This window comes from Malaclemys terrapin, chromosome 7 (assembly GCF_027887155.1).
Source record: "Malaclemys terrapin pileata isolate rMalTer1 chromosome 7, rMalTer1.hap1, whole genome shotgun sequence".
In the NCBI taxonomy this organism is placed as follows: domain Eukaryota; kingdom Metazoa; phylum Chordata; order Testudines; family Emydidae; genus Malaclemys; species Malaclemys terrapin.
Window position 1 is genome coordinate 93,656,613 of NC_071511.1, and position 20,450 is coordinate 93,677,062.

The window sequence follows — 20,450 nt, forward strand, 5'->3', positions numbered from 1 at the left end:
ATAAGTTTCTTTTACTCTATCACAACACCCCAAACAGACTGCAGAATCAAAAGGAGAATCCTGCTCATTATTGTTTAAACTGTGAACTTATTGAGACTCTGCATCCTGGTTCTCATTAGTCAAAAACTTCTTCAGTAGTTTTAAAGAGATAAGTGGCTTAACTCATGTTTATTAAAACCCAAGAGACCTGCTAAATTTGAACAAAACTATGTCTGCCTTTTAAAGCAATCAGCACATTTGTGCATGCATAGGAGTCTGAGAGCATTTCTCTCCTCCTATTGCCATGTACATGCATAGAGAACTAAAAATGGTGTTTCTGAATTCTAAAACAAATTCTAGCACAAAACAAATGTGTCTCAGACTTAGCAAGGGTTAGAAGCTACATTTCAGTCTTAGTTATATTGTTTACTACTGCTTACGTGAAGTCTCAGAGTAGAAAATACTTTTAAATAGAAAAAACACTCTTCACTATCAAAAGCATCTTAGGGATGGCTGTAATATTAATTTTTAATTTTTAATTAGTTTCCAGTGTTTGCTGCTGGCAAACTCTGTAGCTAATAATGAATGGAAGAGATGAAGGGTGGGAATTGAAAACACATTTTTCAAAGAGTACCAAGTGGTCAGGGCCGGCTCTAGACTGGAGCAAAGCAAGCAGTTGCTTGGGGCTGCAGATTTGCAAGGGGCGCAAGAATCCAGCATGGGAGCTAAGAACCAACAGAGGCCCCTGGGAGTTGTAGTTCCTTGGTTAGCTCCCTGCCTATAGAGCCAGCCCTGGAGCAGGGAAAGAACTACATTTCCCAGCATTCCCTTGGCCACTAGCAAGAGGAAGGCGTGTGGGAAAGGAGTATGGAACTGAAATCTGCAGCTTGCTGTAAATGGTAGGAACAGAGCCAGCTCTAGGATTTTTGCTGCCCCCCCCTCCGATCCTGGGCTGCCCCCGCCCACACCCCCTGCCACCCCAGCTCTGGCCCACACTTGCACCCTCCTGCTGCTCCAGCCTTGGGCTCTCCCCCGCCCACACCCCCTGCCACCCCAGCCCTGGGCTGTTTCCCCCCCCCATCCCGGCCGCCCCAGCTCTGGCCCCCATCCGCACCCCCTGCTGCCCCAGCCCTGGGCTCTACCCCGCCCACACCCCCTGCAGCCCCAGCTCTGGCCCCCACCTGCCCTCCCCTGCTCCCCCAGCCCTGGGCTCTTCCCCCCACCCGCAACTCCTGCTGCCCCAGTCCTGGGCTCTTTCCCCCCCTCCCCCTGCACCCCTGCCACCCCAGCTCTGGCCCCCAACCGCACCCCCTGCTGCCTTAGCCCTGGGCCCTTCCCCCCCGCACCCGCACCTCCTGCTGCCCCAGCCCTGGGCTCTCCCCCAAAGAAGGAATTGGGGGGACTAAATGGACGGTGCACCTCTCTATCTGAAGCCTAGCAAGGGAGGTATGCGGATCCCACTAGAATTTAAAATGAAAAGTAAGGGATGGGAGGCTCTACACCTGGGCAGCTTGAGCCTGAATCGGCAGGGTAGAAATCGACCTCTCAGGGATCGATTTATCGCGTCCCAACAATCGATCCCCAAATCGACGCTCTTACTCCACCAGCGAAGATGGGAGTAAGCGCCGTCGACAGGAAGCCGCAGAAGTCGATTTTGCCACCGTCCCTACAGGGGGGTACGTCGGCTGCGATACGTCGAATTCAGCTACGCTATTCGCGTAGCTGAATTTGCGTATCTTAAATCGACCCTCCCCTGTAGTGAAGACCTGCCCTTAGATACAGTACCATACACTTAGGAGGATTTCCACTTCTGAGCCATGGAAGCAGAAATTGACTTTTCCTCTCCAGATATAGCTAATATTCAGAAAGGGAATCTAGCACCTGCCTTCCAGATTTGAACACCCTCAAAATTCAGGAGTGCTCAAGCTCAATTTACGCAGCTGTTACTTCATTTCCCCCAAATCAAATATACTGATCCACTGTAACTTGCTGTAGAAAAAGTAGAATAAATTGAGCAAGAAATGCTTCCCAGTGGTTATTAGGACTGGAGTTGCTATTTTCAACAGCCATTGCTTTTTTTTTTTTTTTTTAAGTTTTAGTTTTATTTGTTTAAAAGAAAGACCGTGATAGTGCATTCCCCATAGAAACAAAGAATGGAACAAAAGAATAATAAAGGCACCTCAACTTTTCCTCATTTATGTAGGACAGTCTTATAATGTGCATCCAGATATCCTCCAGTCACACCAGCTGAAAATTGTTCCACTTTACTGCAGTTCTGTAACCATATGGGAACCAATCCTGTCTCTGTTCTGTGCACATTTCTGTGCTGAATGACCCGCCCTGGGAGCGAGTTACCAGTGACCCAGGGCTGGGGCAGCAGGAGGGTGCAGTTGGGAGGGAGAGAGCCCAGGACTGGGGTGGGGGGCAGCCAAAAAATTTTTTGCTTGGGGCAGCAAAAAACCTAGAGCCGGCCCTGCAAGTGGTGATAAAAAATATCTCTTTGAACATGTCATAACTTTACCAGCCACCCTCAAATCCTTTAGACCAGTGGTCTCCAAACTTTTTTGATCGCACACCCCTATCAGTAAAAATTTTTTGATCACGCACCTCCAATATATGTATATTTATTTATGTATAAATTATATACGTGTACTACTGTACTAATATATTATGTACATTATCAAGCATACACAAAATAGAAATTAAAAAAGGCTGAGATAAAGATGAAATAAACAGTATTTAAAAAAAAAATATTTTATTTATTAATGGTACTCCTGCCACGCCGCCCTTTTGTTCCAGCAGCACTCCTCTTGCCACGCCCCCCAGTGGATCGTCGCGCGCACCCCACTTTGTAGACCACTGCTTTAGACTATCCTAGATGGTTTTAAAGAGAGGCTTACTGAAGTGGGGCAGAGAATGGGTAGCCTGAAGGATCACGAAAGTGCACAATGAATTTGAAATGCTGCCCACTGGTGTAAGATAAGAGAGCCTGCCTACTGGCAGATCTTGAATCAACTGCCTGCTGGCAGAACTTGAATCAAATGAAGGAGTGACTAAAATCATTAAAAGGGAGCCAGGAGAAGAGCATGTTGACTTCCTTCTGACTTGCATATCATTGCAATTGAAGATACAGGATTTGACTTAGAGATAGGGCACATTGCAGTTTGCACTTCAAACCCTGCTGAGAGCATGCCCCCAGTATTTATAAGAGAACTTTTTGTCTCCAGCATCTGTAGGAAGAACTGAGGCTTGCTAGAGACTTGGACTGTATTTGGTAAGAATATTTCAAGATAAACAGCTTACAGCTACGGATGTAGAAATGGAGTCTCAATGCTAGATTAAAGTTTTTTGCACTATGGTGTCCAGCTAAAAAAAGATCCTAAATGGTGAAAAAGCTAGATTCGTTAATGCTCCAGAAAAGTCAGATAATTATTTGATTCCTATGAAGGTGTGGATAGTTTACAGAGAACTACTGGAGGGACAGGTTGCTCCCCAGGAAGAAGAGGAAAAAGATGGACAGGACAATACAGAAGAGATTGCAGTGGAGAACTGTCTTTCTAAATTGCATTGTTGGTTATTTTCTTCTTTGCTGAAGGAACTGGCTTAATTAGAAGGGAATGGAAAATGTTTTTCTTTCTTACCCTGGAAAAATTGATCGAAGCTTTGCACCTAACTCCTATTTCCTTAATGGTTGAGCCATTAATTATATTTGATTAATTTTGAATCTGAACTTCAAATCGCAGACCCATCTCTAGTATCTGTAATGAACCGGATATTAAGGTATAAAGTAATTATGGCTCTTTACACCACATCTACTGAGTCTCTGACACTGTGTGGTGCTGCTGTTTTACAGAACTGAGACCAAATACAGCATAAACAATGCAGCCTAGAGCTTCACATAGCCGGGGCTGAATATTTTGTGCCCAACATAGTATATGACAACCAGTAAAATAAGCAACAGGAAAACAGGACTCAGTCCTGCATTATTCAGCTTATAAAAGTTATGTGTTAATGGACAAGATGGTGCTCAAGAATACGTAGTATAGTTCCTGAGTTTTGCAGGCCCAATATAACTTGTTTTCTTATGCAGACTATATGGGATCATTAAGCTACTTGGCCATAACTGGTGAGGAGCTTTCTGCTTGGAAGACTTATGCATGATTCAGATAGCACTAATATGTAACATGTATTATTCTAGGCTGACCCAAGATGTGGCATTCTGTAGCTGTAACATGTTTGATCCATGGAATTATTTTGGTGCAAGGACTCTCTGACAGCAGGTCAAATGACAATCCTGAAATGTATATGAATATTGTAAGTAATGTATTAAAGAGAGAGTTGGGTTGGGGGGGGGCAATCTCTGAGAAACAATGAAATATACATTATTAATTCACCTTATTTTGTGGAATAAACCAACAGAGGCTATAACAGATAATGCCCCACAGTTCAGATTCCTTGAAAATATCCCACCAGAAAGTACTTCCAGTAAAACCCCCTAATAGTAAATACATGGCCTAGGAAAGCCTTCAAAAATTGAAAACCTGTTGGCAGTCTGAGATCAGAGCCTTTGATTTTTTTTCTTCCTGCAGAGTGAAATAATTCAATACAGGGGATACCCCAGTGAGGAGTATGATGTTGTGACAGCAGACGGCTATATCCTCAGTGTTAACAGAATTCCTCATGGGAAAGTAAATGCTGACAATGCAGGTAAAATTTATGTCCGTATTAAATAGGAAACTTGTTGTAACCTTAAATTCCTTCCTGTCTTAAATATGACCTAGATTACAGCAATACATACAGGAGGTTTACAGGGGTCTTAGCAAATTCTGCAAATCTAAAGATGGGGTTCTACTATTGTTACTGGGCGCCAGTATTTTTCTATGTAGTTTTAACTTTATGAGGATGTTTGTAGTGTATAATATATATTTTAATTTCTATAATATGCATGGAAGAAAGGATTTGTGGTTATAAAAATTAAGCCTAGAAGTTTTTGAATGTATTCGCTGACAGACATACTAGTCTTCATTTCATGTCAGTTTACTGACCGTGACAATGAACAAAAGTTCCTTCTACATCAACTGAACCGTCTTGTATTCCCATCCCTTATACTACTGTTCTTCCTAAGCATTTCAGCAGGCATTCTGTCTGCTCTGCATGAATGTGCGTGACAATTTTGTACAGAATGGAGGAGAGTTTCCCCGAGTTACCTGAATGCTAGTTTTTCTGCAGTGACATTCCTGTCCTGGCCTCCAGCTGTGGAAAAGTCCATCTGTAGCTTCAGCCTCGCAGGAGTTAAACAGTGTCCCTGCAAGGACCCTCAAACATTTCCATACTCTGCTTTCCTCTTAGTTCCCATAGAGAACACATCACCAATGCAAATTGTCTTTATGGTAGTTGGCAGAAAATGCTGCAGAGAAACACTCTAAAAGCTGCTAGAGTACCATGAAGTGTATATGAGAATCTGGGAGAATAAAGGTGCAGGTAAAGGTCTCCTAAAAGTCAGAGGACAAGGGAAGGAGTACTGGGTGGGTAGGGAGGACAAGAGGAAACCTGGGAGTACAACATAGAAGGCAGGAAAAGAGGAGGGAGTAAGCAAAATTGGGAGACAAACTGAAGGCTGATGTGATGAAAGGCTTTTGCCTGTGTGGATGGAAAACTGAATCCTGGTATGAACCTTTATGGGTGTGAAAAAGAGTCTAGGATGACTGAAGTGCCACTGCTGCAGTCTAAATGTTGAGGTCTAAGTCAGTTATTCTGCCTTGAGCAACATTATCTCTTGGCCAAAAGATGCACGAGCCACAAATCTAAAACAGAGACCATCAGTCTGTAGGCTTTGTTGCTGTTCAGCATGGGCTCAAGGGGGAACCTTTATAGTATGGGAACAGTAACTGTAGAAGTAATAGATAAAGTATATTCAGTTCATGCTGATATTGTGTTTTTGTAAACTTCTGTTCTCTCCAGTGAGACCAGTATTGAGTTTGATGTCAATTTTTATTGGTGCAGTCTGCCAAATTTATGATGATTTTGATTAACTCCTAACTGTCATTTATAAGTCTGAAAATACATAATTTGGATTAAGGAAAATCGGTTAGGTTTTTGCTAATTTTCTGTATCAATTTCAAATATAAACCACTAAGCCCTCAGTAGTATTATAGACCCACATGAACATCATTCATATAAAAGCTTCATACGTTTGTCTGAATGCTGTGTAAATTTCGGTTACTGTTTTAGTTTAATGTTGCCTACGTAATGTGAAAACCGATCTCTTCCTTGGCATCCACTGTTCATCCTCTTCATAGTGCTCTTCTGAGATAGTATAAAGCTTTTCCTTCTATCAATTTATTTTTTGCACACTTAATGTTGAGTCACTGCAGATGCAATTTTTTTGTCAGAATTTGCCAACTGAATGATATTTAAATGTTCCATGGAGATCCTCTGGAAACCAGCCAGGTTTCCAATGGACACATGCTTAGTTTCCTGTCTCCTTGCCTACCTTGGCTCCCCTGAAGCCCAGGTTTCCAGGGCACACAGCTCCAGGGCAGCCTACCAGGTGACTGCTCTGAAGCCAGGACTCCATTCCCTTTTGTGGATACATTTGAAATGTTGAGGATTTGTTCCAAATTGAAATGAAACCATATTTCAAAATAGTGAAATCCTCTGCCAAGTGAAATACCTTTCTGTGCCAGCTGTATTAATTTTGTAAAGAAATCATTTAACTAGCCTCAGTTGTAAATAGGCCTTTTGGCTGTTAGATCTACAGAGCTTTAATTTTATATAGTAGACCATATGTATGCTAAGGACATGAGCTATGTTGTCATTTTTAAACTGCTTGTTGAAGTACCCTGGCTGGTGAAATGTTTCTATCACAGCAATTTTTGGAAAGGAAGGGGGGAGAGATGGGCCTCTGGTGGTGGGAAGACTGTGGCTGGTAGGTTTCAGAGCGGGAGTGAGTGGTTGTTTGGTTTGGAGGGGAAGGGGACTGAGAGTTTGGTGGTCAACTTAGTCAAGACTCTGGTGAAGTCTAGAAATGCTCTTTGGTAGTGGCATCCCCTCCTAGCCATTCAAACCCCCTTGGTCCCTGGAACCACTTTCTCTGCAGTGATTCCCCTTCTGGGCTTGAGCTGATAGTTGCTTTCCTGAGAAGGAGAGGAAGCCTTCTTTACCTACTAGTGTACTCCAAATACCAGCTCTCTGGGACAAGTGTTCACAACTGATCAAGCTGGGATGATCGGCAGATACTTATTTATTCTCGGTCGTTTACACAGAACTGTGCATATATATGAGTGCAGGGAATGGGGCAAAAGTAATGACTCTGAAAAGGAAATGATCTGAAATACAGTGATATAAGGTGCACTGGCACTCACTACATGACATTTAAAACCAAATGTTTTAGAAGCTACTGAATGGGGAATAAACGTGGACACTGAGTGTGTGGGAGAACAAGAGAAACTGACTCAGTGAGATACAGATATTGTGGGAACAGGTGTGGAGTACCTGAGGAAACTGAGCCCAATTGCTTGCATTCTCTCCAATAGACAGTGAAATCCTGGATCCAATAATCAGATTGATGCTCACTAACCTAAGATACAACCAGACATGTGCTGCTTGGAGCCTAAACTACATATCAAAATCAAATCATTTGAAAATCAAGTACAATAGGACTAATACTGAAAGACACTCTCTGTTTGCATGTAGCTTATGGTAATAATAAGCCATTCCCTTAAATCTTCTCTAAAGATTTCTATATTTAGTAGTGATGCATTTGAGAAACACCATTTTCCCCTGACACTTTTCTTGGGTTTAGACCCACTTGCACAAAAAATGAAAGAAGGGTTCTATACAGTCTTCCTACTTTGTCTTTTTCAATTAAAATCCTTTAAAATACAGTCCTTGGCAATTCAACTAAATCTCTCTCCAGAAGTTAATGCTGGATTTAGGAATTTGACTATGAAGACTGAGTGCTGTTTTATTATCAGTGTCACAGAAGTTTTGCTTGTATGGAATATTCGGTGTATCTCTCTTTCAGGTCCAAAGCCTGTTGTGTTTCTGCAGCATGGTTTACTTGCAGATGGTTCCAGTTGGATCATTAATCTGGCCACAAACAGCCTGGGCTTCATTCTAGCAGATGCTGGCTATGATGTTTGGATAGGAAATAGTAGAGGGAACACTTGGTCCAGACGACACGTAAACCTTTCAGTGCACCAAGAGGAATTCTGGGCTTTCAGGTAGACTATAATTTTGGGGAAAACTATGACACGACTAGTTTATTTTGTTTTGTAAAGTGATGCTGGGAATCCATTGTCCTAATAAAGTAAGAATTAGGCCAAAACACTAATTTCACAATTTATAGCTGGATTTTCAGAGTTGAAGTCAAGTGTAGTTGTAGTTGCTAAGCATCTACAAAAATCAGGCCTTGAGATGTTGGACTGCGCCTCCAGAATTAGTGGACACACAAAAAATTTGGTCTTATTGTCTTTCTCTGTCGATACAGTATTTGGAATTCTCTAGGGATGAACACTAAAATTATTATGGTACATGATAAATTGTTAAATCAAATAGCTGACTGTATTGTGTGGATTTACCAAAGGAGTAAAACAGTTCTACACAATCCTGCAACAATTATGTAGCCCTGTATCTAAAACAATGTGTTCTTATTTTTAAACACAGTTAGTGTCTATGATCTATATTGATTGGTGTATCCGGAACAGAGTTTAAATATAGTTCCTTATGTCAGTTCCTGGCCCAGTGCAGAGGGGGCTAAAAACATTTGAGGTGCTTGGGAGAATAATATGGAGAAGCTTATAGTGCTATGACTGTTTTTCAGTTCTAAGGCTTTTGGTGTTCAAATGCAGACAATTACACAGCTAACATAAAGATGACCACCCTTCCTTTTGTAGCTATGATGAAATGGCTAAATATGACCATCCAGCAGTGATAGATTTTATTGTGCAGAAAACTGGACAAGAGAAACTGTATTATGTTGGACATTCAGAAGGCACCACGACAGGTAGGTTTGAGGGGAATGCAGTGTCTGTTGTTAACAATGGAACTATCTGTCCTTTGAAGTCTAGATCTCTTCCCTTCCCTCCCCCCCCCCCCCCCCCCCCCCAGATCCCAATTTCTGCTGTGCTGGAGATATCACATGTGACCAGAGGGGAACTTTTTAGGGCAATATCATGTTCTGGTAGCTGTGTCATCTGAACGCTATGTTCTGTTTTTTGACTTGCACATCACCATCACCAATAACACTGATTCAACAGGAGTGTGTGGTTAAAGTGAAATTAAGGTGTATACCATGAAGTGCAGATTGTGCTCTTGGGCTTGTCCACACTAGAAAGAAAGTGTATTGTTAAAACATGTGAACTAACATGTCCACAGGCAGATTACATTTTAAAATACCATTTCCCTGTCTTCTCTAGGTTTAGAATTGCATAGCTGCCATGTAGTAAAATAAACCATTTTATCCTAGGGTAGACAGCCTTATAGAAATTCAGTTAACAATTTTGTTGATGCATGAACCACAGTAGGAGCCCACTCAGTGTTACAATAGTTATTTGGTTTCTGCAGTGCTAATGAGTAATAAATGCTTATTTCTTTTGCTCAAATAAGTAAATCTGGGTCTGGCAATACCGAGGAAGGACATCTGAGTAGGAGGTGCCATTCTGACAGTTGTTTTTCTGACTATAATCATACTTTAAGGAAAACCCGAAGCCAGCAAAACTTTGTTCCAAAAAAATGTTTTATTAAGCAAGGCAAAGGCACTAAATTCCATTCAAGTTACTTTCAACTGAAAGTGTTGTCATCTCATCCTCATACTTCAATGGGGGGTTTTGCAATGTGTGGACCGCACATTCAGCTAGGTAATGTTTACATTATAAACAGCTTGGGTTTTCAATTGACCCTTTAAAAATTCTCAACATTTCTGTTCTCCTTACAGTTTGTAAAATAGTTTTCACAAAATCTAAACATTGTGCTTGAACTCCTTGCAATAGTAACTTGTACATCTCTTTCTTCATTTTCAGCTTTTATAACATTTTCAACCATGCCCCAGCTGGCTCAAAGAATCAAAATGTATTTTGCTTTAGCTCCTGTAGCCACACTTAAAAATGCGCAAAGCTTGTTGACAAAGCTTGCATTACTTCCCGATGCAGTGATCAAGGTATGTGATTTTTTTAGACAGTATATCTGTTAACCAAAGTTAGTTGGACTTTTTGGTGGGGATTCTAAAACCAATTAAGACAGAACAGTTAAAATGAAGTGAGACATTCTAGAATTTCCAGAGATTTTACTTTGCAATTTGTACAAATGTTAAAGCTCATCACATACCTTAATCCATAATCTGTGTTCACTGTGCCAAAATTTACCCATAAAGTATGTTATAGCAGAATTAGGAAACCAATTAGAGGGATGGGCAGACTTCAATGTCATGGGGGAATGAAAAAGTCTTGGACTATTTAGAGAGTAGAATAAAAGGAGACATGAGAGGTTTATAAAATAGAAAATGGTGTCGTGGTAGTAACAAAGCTGCCACTTACCCCTTCTCCTAATACAAGAAAAGGGTAGCGTTCAGTAAAACTGAAGGGCAACAAATCTAATACTCTAAAAGGAAAAAAGCTTAGCAGGGTTCAAAGGAGGATTAGTCATTTATATGGTTAATGAGTACATCCAGCTATACTAGGTAAGGCACAAAACAAGGGATTTTCGCCTTATTGCTTCAGGATATAAAACAACCTTGAGCTGCCAGGGATTGGAGGTGTCTTCCCTGACTGGCATGTTGTTCCATGATTCTCTATTATAAGGATTCTAGTATCTCCCCATGAAGGATGTGGTACTGCAGAGTCCAGTAATTGTACTGGTTGAACCAGTGGTCTGATCTGATATAGTAATGCCTATGTTCCTGTAGCTAGGCCAAAAGATGGAGGGAGAGTGTGGTAGTTTAGCTGTATCTGAAGGTTGTAAATACCAAAGAGGGAGAGGAATTACTTAAGTCTATCCAAGAGGTGTAAGTAGAAGGAAATAATTAAGGATTCGAAAATCTGAAGGAAAAATTCTTTACTGTAAGGACAATTGGAATGGCGAATAGTCTTCCCCTTCCTAATCACCTGATTTATTTAAATGTGTATTGAACACAGAACTTGAATATACTGTAGGAGACGTTATTTGATTGGCAGATAGAAGGAAGGGCAGGTTTTATCTCCAATATCTGTAATTTTATTAAATATGAATCTTTGTAATTTTACAGACTGTAGTTGGTACAAAAGAATTCATACGACAGAATTTTTTTGCTGACTTGTTTGCTGCTGAATTTTGCAGCCAGGGCATGTTATCAGAGTTTTGTGGCAACCTCATGTTTGAGCTGTGTGGATTTAATGAGAAGAACTTAAATATGGTACGTCTAAATCTACAATTGTTCCTCAGATATTTTTTGCAAAACAGATTTATCCTTGAAATTGCCTGCATTGATTTTATGATAAATAAGTAGATCCATTTCGTGAGATGAAACTTGTTATGTAATATAAATGTTTCCTTTTAGAGCCGAATATATGTGTATATAACACATGCCCCAGCTGGAACCTCTGTACAAAACATAATTCACTGGAAACAGGTAGAACTTCTGAAATATAAAGCGCCCTGTAATCATTATGTAACAATCGTGTGTGATGTTTGAAAATTGATTTAGGGCCAGTCTCCTATTCTATTGTCCTAATTTATTCTCAGTGCCAACAATTTAGCAATCAAGCTGGCATTGCCACATTGAAAGAACTAATCCTCCCTTAATCATGCTTGTGTCTACCCTGGCTTAGTATATTCTGCAAGCAGAGAACTTGGCAGAGGCATGAACATAGCTAATTACAGAGCAACCTCACAGGGCAGCACTGCTAGTTTCTTTTTTCCATGCATAATGTACAAATTAGCTTGCAAGTTAGTACTCGGTGCCAGTCCCCACCCAGGATACATGGAAATATAATCAACAAAATATCCTTTTTTTGTCTCTATAAAGGAATGGTAGAGTAGACATGCCATTGTCGCAGTTCAGGGTAGCAGCACCTGTATTCCCCCTCAGTGGTCCAGCAAGAGCACCCACTCTTAGGTTTCCAGCTCGCCAGCCGTTGGCTTTCTTGAGTGGAAATCCACATGGTCACTCGCTTCTGACCTGGGTATGTCCAGGCTGCACAGTTCCCTGCCTTCACTGTGTTATTCCCAGCAGAGGTAGACTGCCCAAAGACACCTGCTTGCTTTCTCTTCAGAAACGATTAACAGGTGTAATTGCTACAGTTATAAGGTACCACATAGCACTTCCTATGCAAGCCTACTTTAGTCTTAAGGTAAAAACACTACATAGAAAACAATAAAAGAACCTACACGCATGCTAATAAACTTACCAAACATCACCCTAATGTGGATTCTGCAGAAGCAGTCCTTCAGCCCCACCCAGGGGATTCCTTGTGGTCACAAATTCATCTCAGTTTAAGCTTAGAACAAACACTCAGTCTTACATGACCTCAATAGGCCAAGTCCTTCCAACCCTCCCCTAAGGACTGGGGCCTTCCATAGGCCAGTGATCCTGTTCATTTGTTGGATCAGGGAGAATGTCCTGAGTCAGTCTAATCCCAGTTTAATTATCCTAAAATCCTTTCTTTGTTGGACCCTGGAGAATCCAGTTTGAACTAGATTATGCAAACCTCTGCGGGGGCTAGTTTCAAAGGCTAACTTTGGAGGGGCAAATGCAGTAATTATTTTTTCCTTGTTTTAGTTAAAACATGTACATTTGATTTTAATTCTTACTCTAGGCGATTAAAAGTGGTAAACTGAAAGCTTATGACTGGGGAATACCATCTAACAAAGTCCACTATGATCAGGTAAGGTAATTCTGATGTGAAAACATTTCAGAATTTTCACTTAAAAAAACACTGTAAAAAAGAGAGTGGGCATCATACTATCCCATTTGACAGCAAAAGCTATGGTAGCCAAGCAAAAGCTATAGTTTAAAAATAATTCCATATTGGGGGCCAAATTATGTTCTCATTTATACCAGTATAAATCCAGAGAAATTCCATTGAATTTATTGTCCTCTATTTTAAAAAAAGCACACATTAAAAATATTTATGTAGTAAGTCACCAGTATACATTTGTATCTCTGTGCCTATGGTTAGAATAGAGAGTATTTTAAAATAAGGTCTAATTTATTTCAAAGCAGAAAAAACTAGTTAGAATTTTCTTACTTTTCCATCCAATTTGAATCTCTAATCTCAAATATAAAAGCTGTTGTGTTCTTGTCTGATCAGTTACTGTTGGTTTCTTTAAAAGAACTAGGAAACTCAGTTACAAAAATGATGCACCCAATTTCCTGGTTGAAAATTCAAATGAAAATATCTGGAAAGTTGAAATTTGTGGTCCACAACTCTCATTGTCCTCAATCTTGTTGTAAATTCTAGTTCTGATAGAGTACAGAAATATAAATGAAGTCATTGCTAACACCCTTATATTATTGCTAAAAAAACTACTGGGTTGCGTATCAGTCAGAAAAGGCTGGAGACCTGTACGTTGGAGGAATTGTAGTTTTATCTGCTGGGTCACTGGGGGCTGTGTGGAGGAGTAGGATATTTGAAGCATGATAAGATTCAAAAGCAAGTCTATGGCTTCCACTAGCAAGAGGCATAGCACCTCTTCAGAGAGAGCTGAGTTTTTAACTGGAAGAAATGCAGTTGAGACGTTGCCTGGAAGTTCAGCGGTTGTGCTCTGAAGACTCATCTGATGGAAAAATATTGTGGTGATGAATCAATGTAGCCCTCTAGATACTCTAAATATATCTTACTTGAATATCTCATTCTTACTTCCAAACATTTTACAACCATAAGATGAGAGGAAAAGAGGTGTTCAGGTAAAATGTAAAGAAGGCTTGTCTACATGGAGCAGTAAAGTGGACTACACAGGTGTGATTTCTAAAGCACACTAACAAGTAGCAGATTAATTGGTCCACGTAGATCTTGCTGGTGTGAACTAAAAGTTCTCAGTTCACTAGGGAACTTTTAGTTCACACCTGCATGGTTTACATGGGCCAATTAATGAGCAACACTTTAGAAATCACACTGTGAACATCTGCATTATTGCTCTGTGTAGTTTTGGGTTTTTTGTTTTGTTTTTATCTTGTCTGAGTATCCTGAAGTCTCTCATCTGCTGTATGATTGTGCCTTTGAAAATGTCCTCTATATGTGGCAGTAGCCTGGGATAGTGGAGGTTTCAGTGTAAGGTTTAGGTGTAACTTCTGAGGTCATTAAAATTCTGTAACACATTGAAGAATGCATTCTTTCAGAGCCAAACATTGATGAAACTTGTGTGAGAGAACTCATTTTGAGTTCTCTATATTGTCATCAAAATTGTGATATTTAAGTTACAATTATTACCTCATGTTTAATTTGAATTAGTAATTTCTCTTCTTTCAAGAACTACAGTAAATCATTATAAAGTTCTTTGTTTAAAATAGTCTTCTAGTAATGTGTAACTGATTCTTCATTGCATTCCAATCCAAACTTGTTTTCTTTTGTGAAAAAAATTTTTTTAAAGGATACTCCGCCCATATATAATGTGACAGACATGCAAGTCCCAACTGCAATGTGGAGTGGTGGAAATGACTGGCTTGCTGACCCTATCGATGTTGACCTTTTGCTCCCACAAGTCACTAATCTGGTTTACCACAAGGTGATTCCTGACTGGAACCATCTGGATTTCATCTGGGGCCTCGATGCACCTGAGCGCATGTATAATGAAATCCTCGACTTGATGAGGAAGAATACATAAAAATGTGGCTTTGGGATCAAGGATTATATTAATTTCTGTTGATACCTGTCTTATTTGGTTTTTAATGAATTACAAAACTCTTTATGTATCTATCTATACTTGATGAATTTACTTTACTTTAATAAAATTCTCTTTAATGAACTTCAGTATTAGGGGAGCAGCACAAATGTATCCAAAGAAGGGAAATATTGAGTTGCAATATACAGTGCATATGCTATGCTATAAAAATGTAAATCCTTTGTTTTTCTAACGTGTCAAGCTTTAGAAATAAAGCATATCATGGATAGGCATGAAGATCTGGTTCCAAGATAATTTTTTTGTGCTGGTGTCTAGATGCCTTTTCTATAAAATTTAATTGAGGGCATGGGAGACAACTGATAAATATGGCTAGACAGGACATCACAATGGTCCCAGTTCACACTTGGTTTACTTTGAGTACGTGCATCATTCCATTGACATTAGTGGAGCTATACTGACCTAATGCAGCCAATGATCTAGACTAGAGATTTTATTTTATCACCCCAATCATCTGACCAGGGTCAGTCCTTACTGCTGTCACAGGGCTGAGGTCATGAACTGACCTTAATGATTACTAATACAGACCACAAAGAGGTGTCATATGTTTGTTGAACGAGCGTGCAGGGAAAAGGTTGGGTAATTTTGAGGCTTGTTCTACATATGCAAAATAAATAAATGTGAAACAAATCTCCATATCTGTTGTATGTTATTTCTGTTTACAGACCTTTGCATTCAACACAAATAGAGCTTAAATATTCAAATTCTAGATATGTTCTTTTTTTTTTTTTAAATAGAGGATCAAAAAGGAAGAATCTGATACAATGAATCTGGAAATACAGATATAGGAAAGTATCAGGGGTAGCCGTGTTAGTCTGTATCCACAAAAACAATGAGGAGTTGGTGGCCACCGGACTCCTCGTTTTTGTATATATAGGAAAGACAATCTGACAGTTACAAGATTTTACTATCTAATTCTTAATTCAATGTGAAAAGAGATTTAGAATATTAACATGTGGCCTATATTTTTAGGTATATGTCCATAGAGTGTGGTGGTAGGGCTGATTAGTTCAATCTTAACTCTTCATTTTCTAACTCTGGAGTTCATATTTCTCAGACTAAACTCCCAGGAATCCAGGGTGGCAGACTTGCATTCTCTACAGAGAGGAACTTGCCAGTATTACTTTTCACAGGGCCCTGGGCTGGGAGCTGGTGGAGTGGGAGTGCATTGTTCCCCTTACCATACCCCATTTTAGGGCAAAAGCCCAGATGCAGGAGGAAGGCCCTAACAGTCTCAATCTGGGGTCAGGGACCAGGCACCACTTCTGAAACTCCATCTGCCTCTGAGAGAGAAAGAGACACAGCGGAGGACAGGTGCACTAACCACTACACTACCTAGCTCCCTGAGGACCCTATCACAGTAGGCTAATGGCCAGTTAAGTTCGGTTTTGATAAGATCACAAAGAAACTTTCCTGAAGGCAGTTTGTGTTTAAAAACTCATTCTTTCAAGATACAACAAACTGGACACTCTTTGTAGGTGTATGTCAGTGAAACGAGGACAATCTTGACTCTGTGGGTGGAATTATGGCCTCCCTGAAGTCAGTGGCAGTTTTTCCATTGTCTACAATGCGGCCAAGTTTAAACCCTGTGTGTAGGCGTATGTCCGTGAAATGGGCACCGGGAGCTCCTAGAAGTGATCTGAGATTGGTGATCAGTTGTTACTCCATCTCTATTTATGTGCCAGGTCATTCATGCCTTTCTGTAAAATTCTCTGTTGTCAAATGATTGTATGCCACCACTTACTAACTACATGAGCTGAACATCCTGAAAATAACAAGCCTATTCAGGAAGTCCATAATGCTGTTGCACAAGAAGGCCAAAGTGAATGCCTCGATGCCTCTATTTGGCAGGACACTTGGTAAATTGATGTACATCTCTCCATGTATTTATAATTTGCATCTTAATAATTTGCACCTTAGAAATGTCAAATGCAGTAGGAGTAATACTGGTTTGTATTCAGCCACACACATGGTAAGACATTTTCTTTGAAACTTTCAAAATAGAGAGCTTATAGCATTTCAGTAATGTTATTCTACAAACATTTGTTACTTATTATATTACAGACACTAACACAAGAGATGAGGAAAAGAAGTTCTTTTTAGGTTCTGAAAACTCAGTTACCGGTAAATGGCTACTGTCAATACAAATTCATTATTTTTAGCACTTGATGCTAGACTGGAAGTCTGAAACGCACAGTGTCTAACTGTATGGGTGTCACTTTGTTACCAGAGTCACAAAAGATTTGTTTTTGTTATATATATATTCAATGCATCTCTCTCTCGGGTACCAAGCCTGTTGGGTTTCTGCAGCATTGTTTTCTTACAGATGGTACCAGTTGGATCATTAATCTGGCCACAAACAGCCTGGACTTCATTCTAGCTGCTAACAGATACTGGCTATGATGTTTCAATAGTAGAGCAACAATATCATCTAGAAGATGTGACCCTTTCAGTGAGCCAAGAAAAACACGGGGCTTTCAGGTATTATTACTATTTATTTCTGTTATTGTAGTGCTCTGTGAATGCCAGTCAGGATCGGGGACCCATTGTACTGGGTGCAGACATAGTAAAAGACAGTTCCTGCCTCAAAGAATTTACTAGCTAAGTAAAGAAAAGGCATAACAGGTGGATGGATGAGCAGAGAAGGAAAGCAGAGGGTAGCAGTAATAGGAATATCACGTTATGTATATTTGCTATTTGCATAATTTTTCAGACTTCAAGGTTTTTTCAAAATATTAAGTAGTTAATTGCCTAATCATTAGCAATCACCAATCAGGTCCCTTACAGAGTAGGGGCTGTGAAATCACTGCCCCCACTCAGTGAAAAGATGAACCAAGAATAAAGAATTAGCATGTTTCTCATATTTTCTACATAATTGGAGTCAAACACTTATGAGCACTTACACACAAATATAGATATTATGGGATATATATTTGACATCAGATGACTTACATTTGACTACATTATGTGAATTTGTGAAAAGGACAAATAATTCAACACTTGTTACAATTCTGTGCTGTCACCGGACATTATAATTGGTAGAGGCATTATTCAGGGATGAAACTCGTTTTCAACGTAGTTACAACTAAACCAATAACTGTCTGTTAGAATTGCTTAGACAGCAGTTTAATACAATTCTTTAACTCTTTTCCTGAATCAGTGTGAGTGGGGCAAAAACAGAACTGGTGAGATGTGGAGAAGTCGTAGCACTGTGGTACATAACATACGTGTTTTGCGGGCAGCAAGAGGACTCCACATTCAGTGTCAATGTCAATCCAGTGCTTTTCACAAATACCAAAAATTAATTTAACTGTTAACAAAAAAAATAAAAGTATTGTTGATAGTAACAACATATCACAGTCTAAAGCAATTGAGCAGTGGTTAGACAAGACCCTAAATCACAGCTACTTAATTAATCACACAAGTATTTCAGTTATTTCAGCTGCTAACTCTGGACCTCAGCGTGATACATTCAAATACATGTATTTAAATATAGAAATATAACTGTATTTTACATCCAGTTAAAGATGACTTTCCATTTATAGCTTTGATGACATGGCTAAATACGACATTCCAGCATGGATAAATTTTATTGTGCAGAAAACTGGACAAGAGCGATTGTATCATGTTGGCCATTCATAGGGCACCTCTACTGTATGTTGATGAATACAGTTTGATGTAGGTTAAGGTTCCAATCCTGCCAGCACTCATGCATGTTAATAGCTTTATTTCAGTGGTTTATACAGATATGAATAAAGTTGCCCAAAGCCTTCCCAATTGAGCTGGTCAAATTCTTCATGTAATTTAATTATCCAATGAATTGAGTTTTTGTTTAATTTATTCACCAAGTAGTTTGTGCAGCCAAATTTCAATCTATAGTGAACTATTCACTTTGTTTTTGTGATACATGACATGTCTTTTAAATTGCTAGATCTTGTTCAAGACTACATCATGCTCTCTCTATATAGATAGATATAGATAGCATATTTTGCTTTCAATTTAAAACCATTGAGTGACTCAAGCACAAAAAAATCTTAGTTGACCTTTCATCAGCATATAATAGTTTGCACTATGGATTAGTCCCAAAATTGTACTTCAAGGTCCCAGACAAGAAACTTCTAGATTTTATTATGCCCTACTGAAGTCAATGGGAGTTGTGCTATGGAGCTTTATGGGGCTGGGATTTCATCCCCTTTGTTTCCCAATGCATAATCCGTAAATCGCTGCTTACTTCCAATCCCTTCGTTTCAGCTCTTTGGCCTCCAGTCAAAGTTCTCACTTTTTAAACTGAAAGAACAAACAGGATTTATTAGAAAATTAGCTCTCATTAATGCAGCCTTCACATGTATCTGCCTGTCAGTGTTACACTCACAGACCAGGCATGGTTTTAAACCTGAAGGGTTTATGAAACAAGCAAACACAGTTTGCACAAGCCCCAGTGCTGCTGAGTCTCTCTGGAGCACCAACCTCTCCTAGGACCACACCCTGTTACCAGCTGTGCCCCCCTTGGCCTCTTTAGCAGACCTCCTTAAAGGGACAGGACACAGGTAACTATAACTCCAGTGTTCTGTTATGACTGCAACATTAGCAGTTATTTACAGAGTGAGTCTGAGTTATCTGTTAGTTTCACTTGGAACATTTAATTAAGCAAAAGAGCTGTTTTCAGACCAATCTAAGGAATTCTGAGAGGGGAAAGAGATGTTCCTAAAAAAATCTTTTATTTGAAGTGCAAAGTGGATGTTCAGTTCTCCTTGGGCAGTTTGGAGTCAAATACCGAGAGAAAATTTGTCTGTGTGTCATTGACCTACTTTGAAAGGAACTGGTTTCATCAGCCGTTTCAGGCCCCAATCCCACTGAATAAGGCTAATATCATTCAGGGGTGTATTAACATGAACGTCATATGTAAGACATGGGGGGGGGGGGGTAATTGTGCCAGTCTGCTCGGCCCTGGTGAGGCCTGTGCTGGAGTACTGTTCCAGTTCTGGGCACCGCACTTTAGGAAAGATGTGGACAAATTGGAGAGAGTCTGGAGCAGAGCAACAAAACATGATGAAAGTCTTAGATAAACTGACCTCTGAAGAAAGTTTAACAAAACTGGGCATGTTTAATTTGGGAAAAGAAAACTGAGGGTGTATGACCTGATAACCAGGAGTGGTGCCAGGGTTTTTGCCACCCTAGGCAGCAGCGCTCCTCCTCTGAGCATTCGGGGCGGGGGTCCTTCCGCTCCGCGTCTTCGGAGCACTTTGGCGGTGGGTCCCGGAGCAAGTGAAGGACCCGCAGCCGAATTTCCGCCAAAGACCTGGAGCGGAAGGACCTCCCGCTGCCAAATTTCCGCCAAGGATAGCAAAATGCTGCCCCCCAAATCTTGCTGCCCTAGGTGACCGCCTAGGGTTGCCTAGTGGAAGTGCCGGCCCTGCTGATAACACTCTTCAGATATGTTAAGGGTTATTATAAAGAGGACGGTGATCAATTGTTCTTCATGCCCACTGAAGGGAGGAGAAGATGTAACGGACTTAATCTGAAGCAAGGGAGATTTAGGAGAGATATTGGAAAAACCTCCTTACTATAAGGGTAGCTAAGATCTGGAATAGGCTTCC

The 20,450-nt window shown here is 40.2% G+C and overlaps 1 protein-coding gene across 3 annotated transcripts; it reads left to right on the forward strand.

The window, feature by feature from the left end:
* The first annotated feature begins 828 nt into the window (after positions 1–828).
* Positions 829–14,815, forward strand: LOC128840700 (lysosomal acid lipase/cholesteryl ester hydrolase-like). 3 transcript variants are annotated; one of them, XM_054035036.1, is made up of 11 exons: positions 837–878; positions 3,207–3,253; positions 4,178–4,293; positions 4,569–4,686; positions 8,006–8,204; positions 8,877–8,986; positions 10,002–10,138; positions 11,222–11,368; positions 11,513–11,584; positions 12,771–12,839; positions 14,545–14,815. In XM_054035036.1, the coding sequence occupies exons 3-11, from the start codon at positions 4,189–4,191 to the stop codon at positions 14,776–14,778; spliced, it is 1,191 nt and encodes a 396-aa protein (XP_053891011.1). In that variant the 5' UTR covers positions 837–878; positions 3,207–3,253; positions 4,178–4,188; the 3' UTR covers positions 14,779–14,815. The 3 variants fall into 3 exon arrangements, with proteins under 3 accessions (XP_053891012.1, XP_053891011.1, XP_053891013.1); XM_054035037.1 differs by lacking the exon at positions 3,207–3,253 and having other exon boundaries at positions 829–878; XM_054035038.1 differs by lacking the exon at positions 11,513–11,584.
* Positions 14,816–20,450: the final 5,635 nt, after the last annotated feature.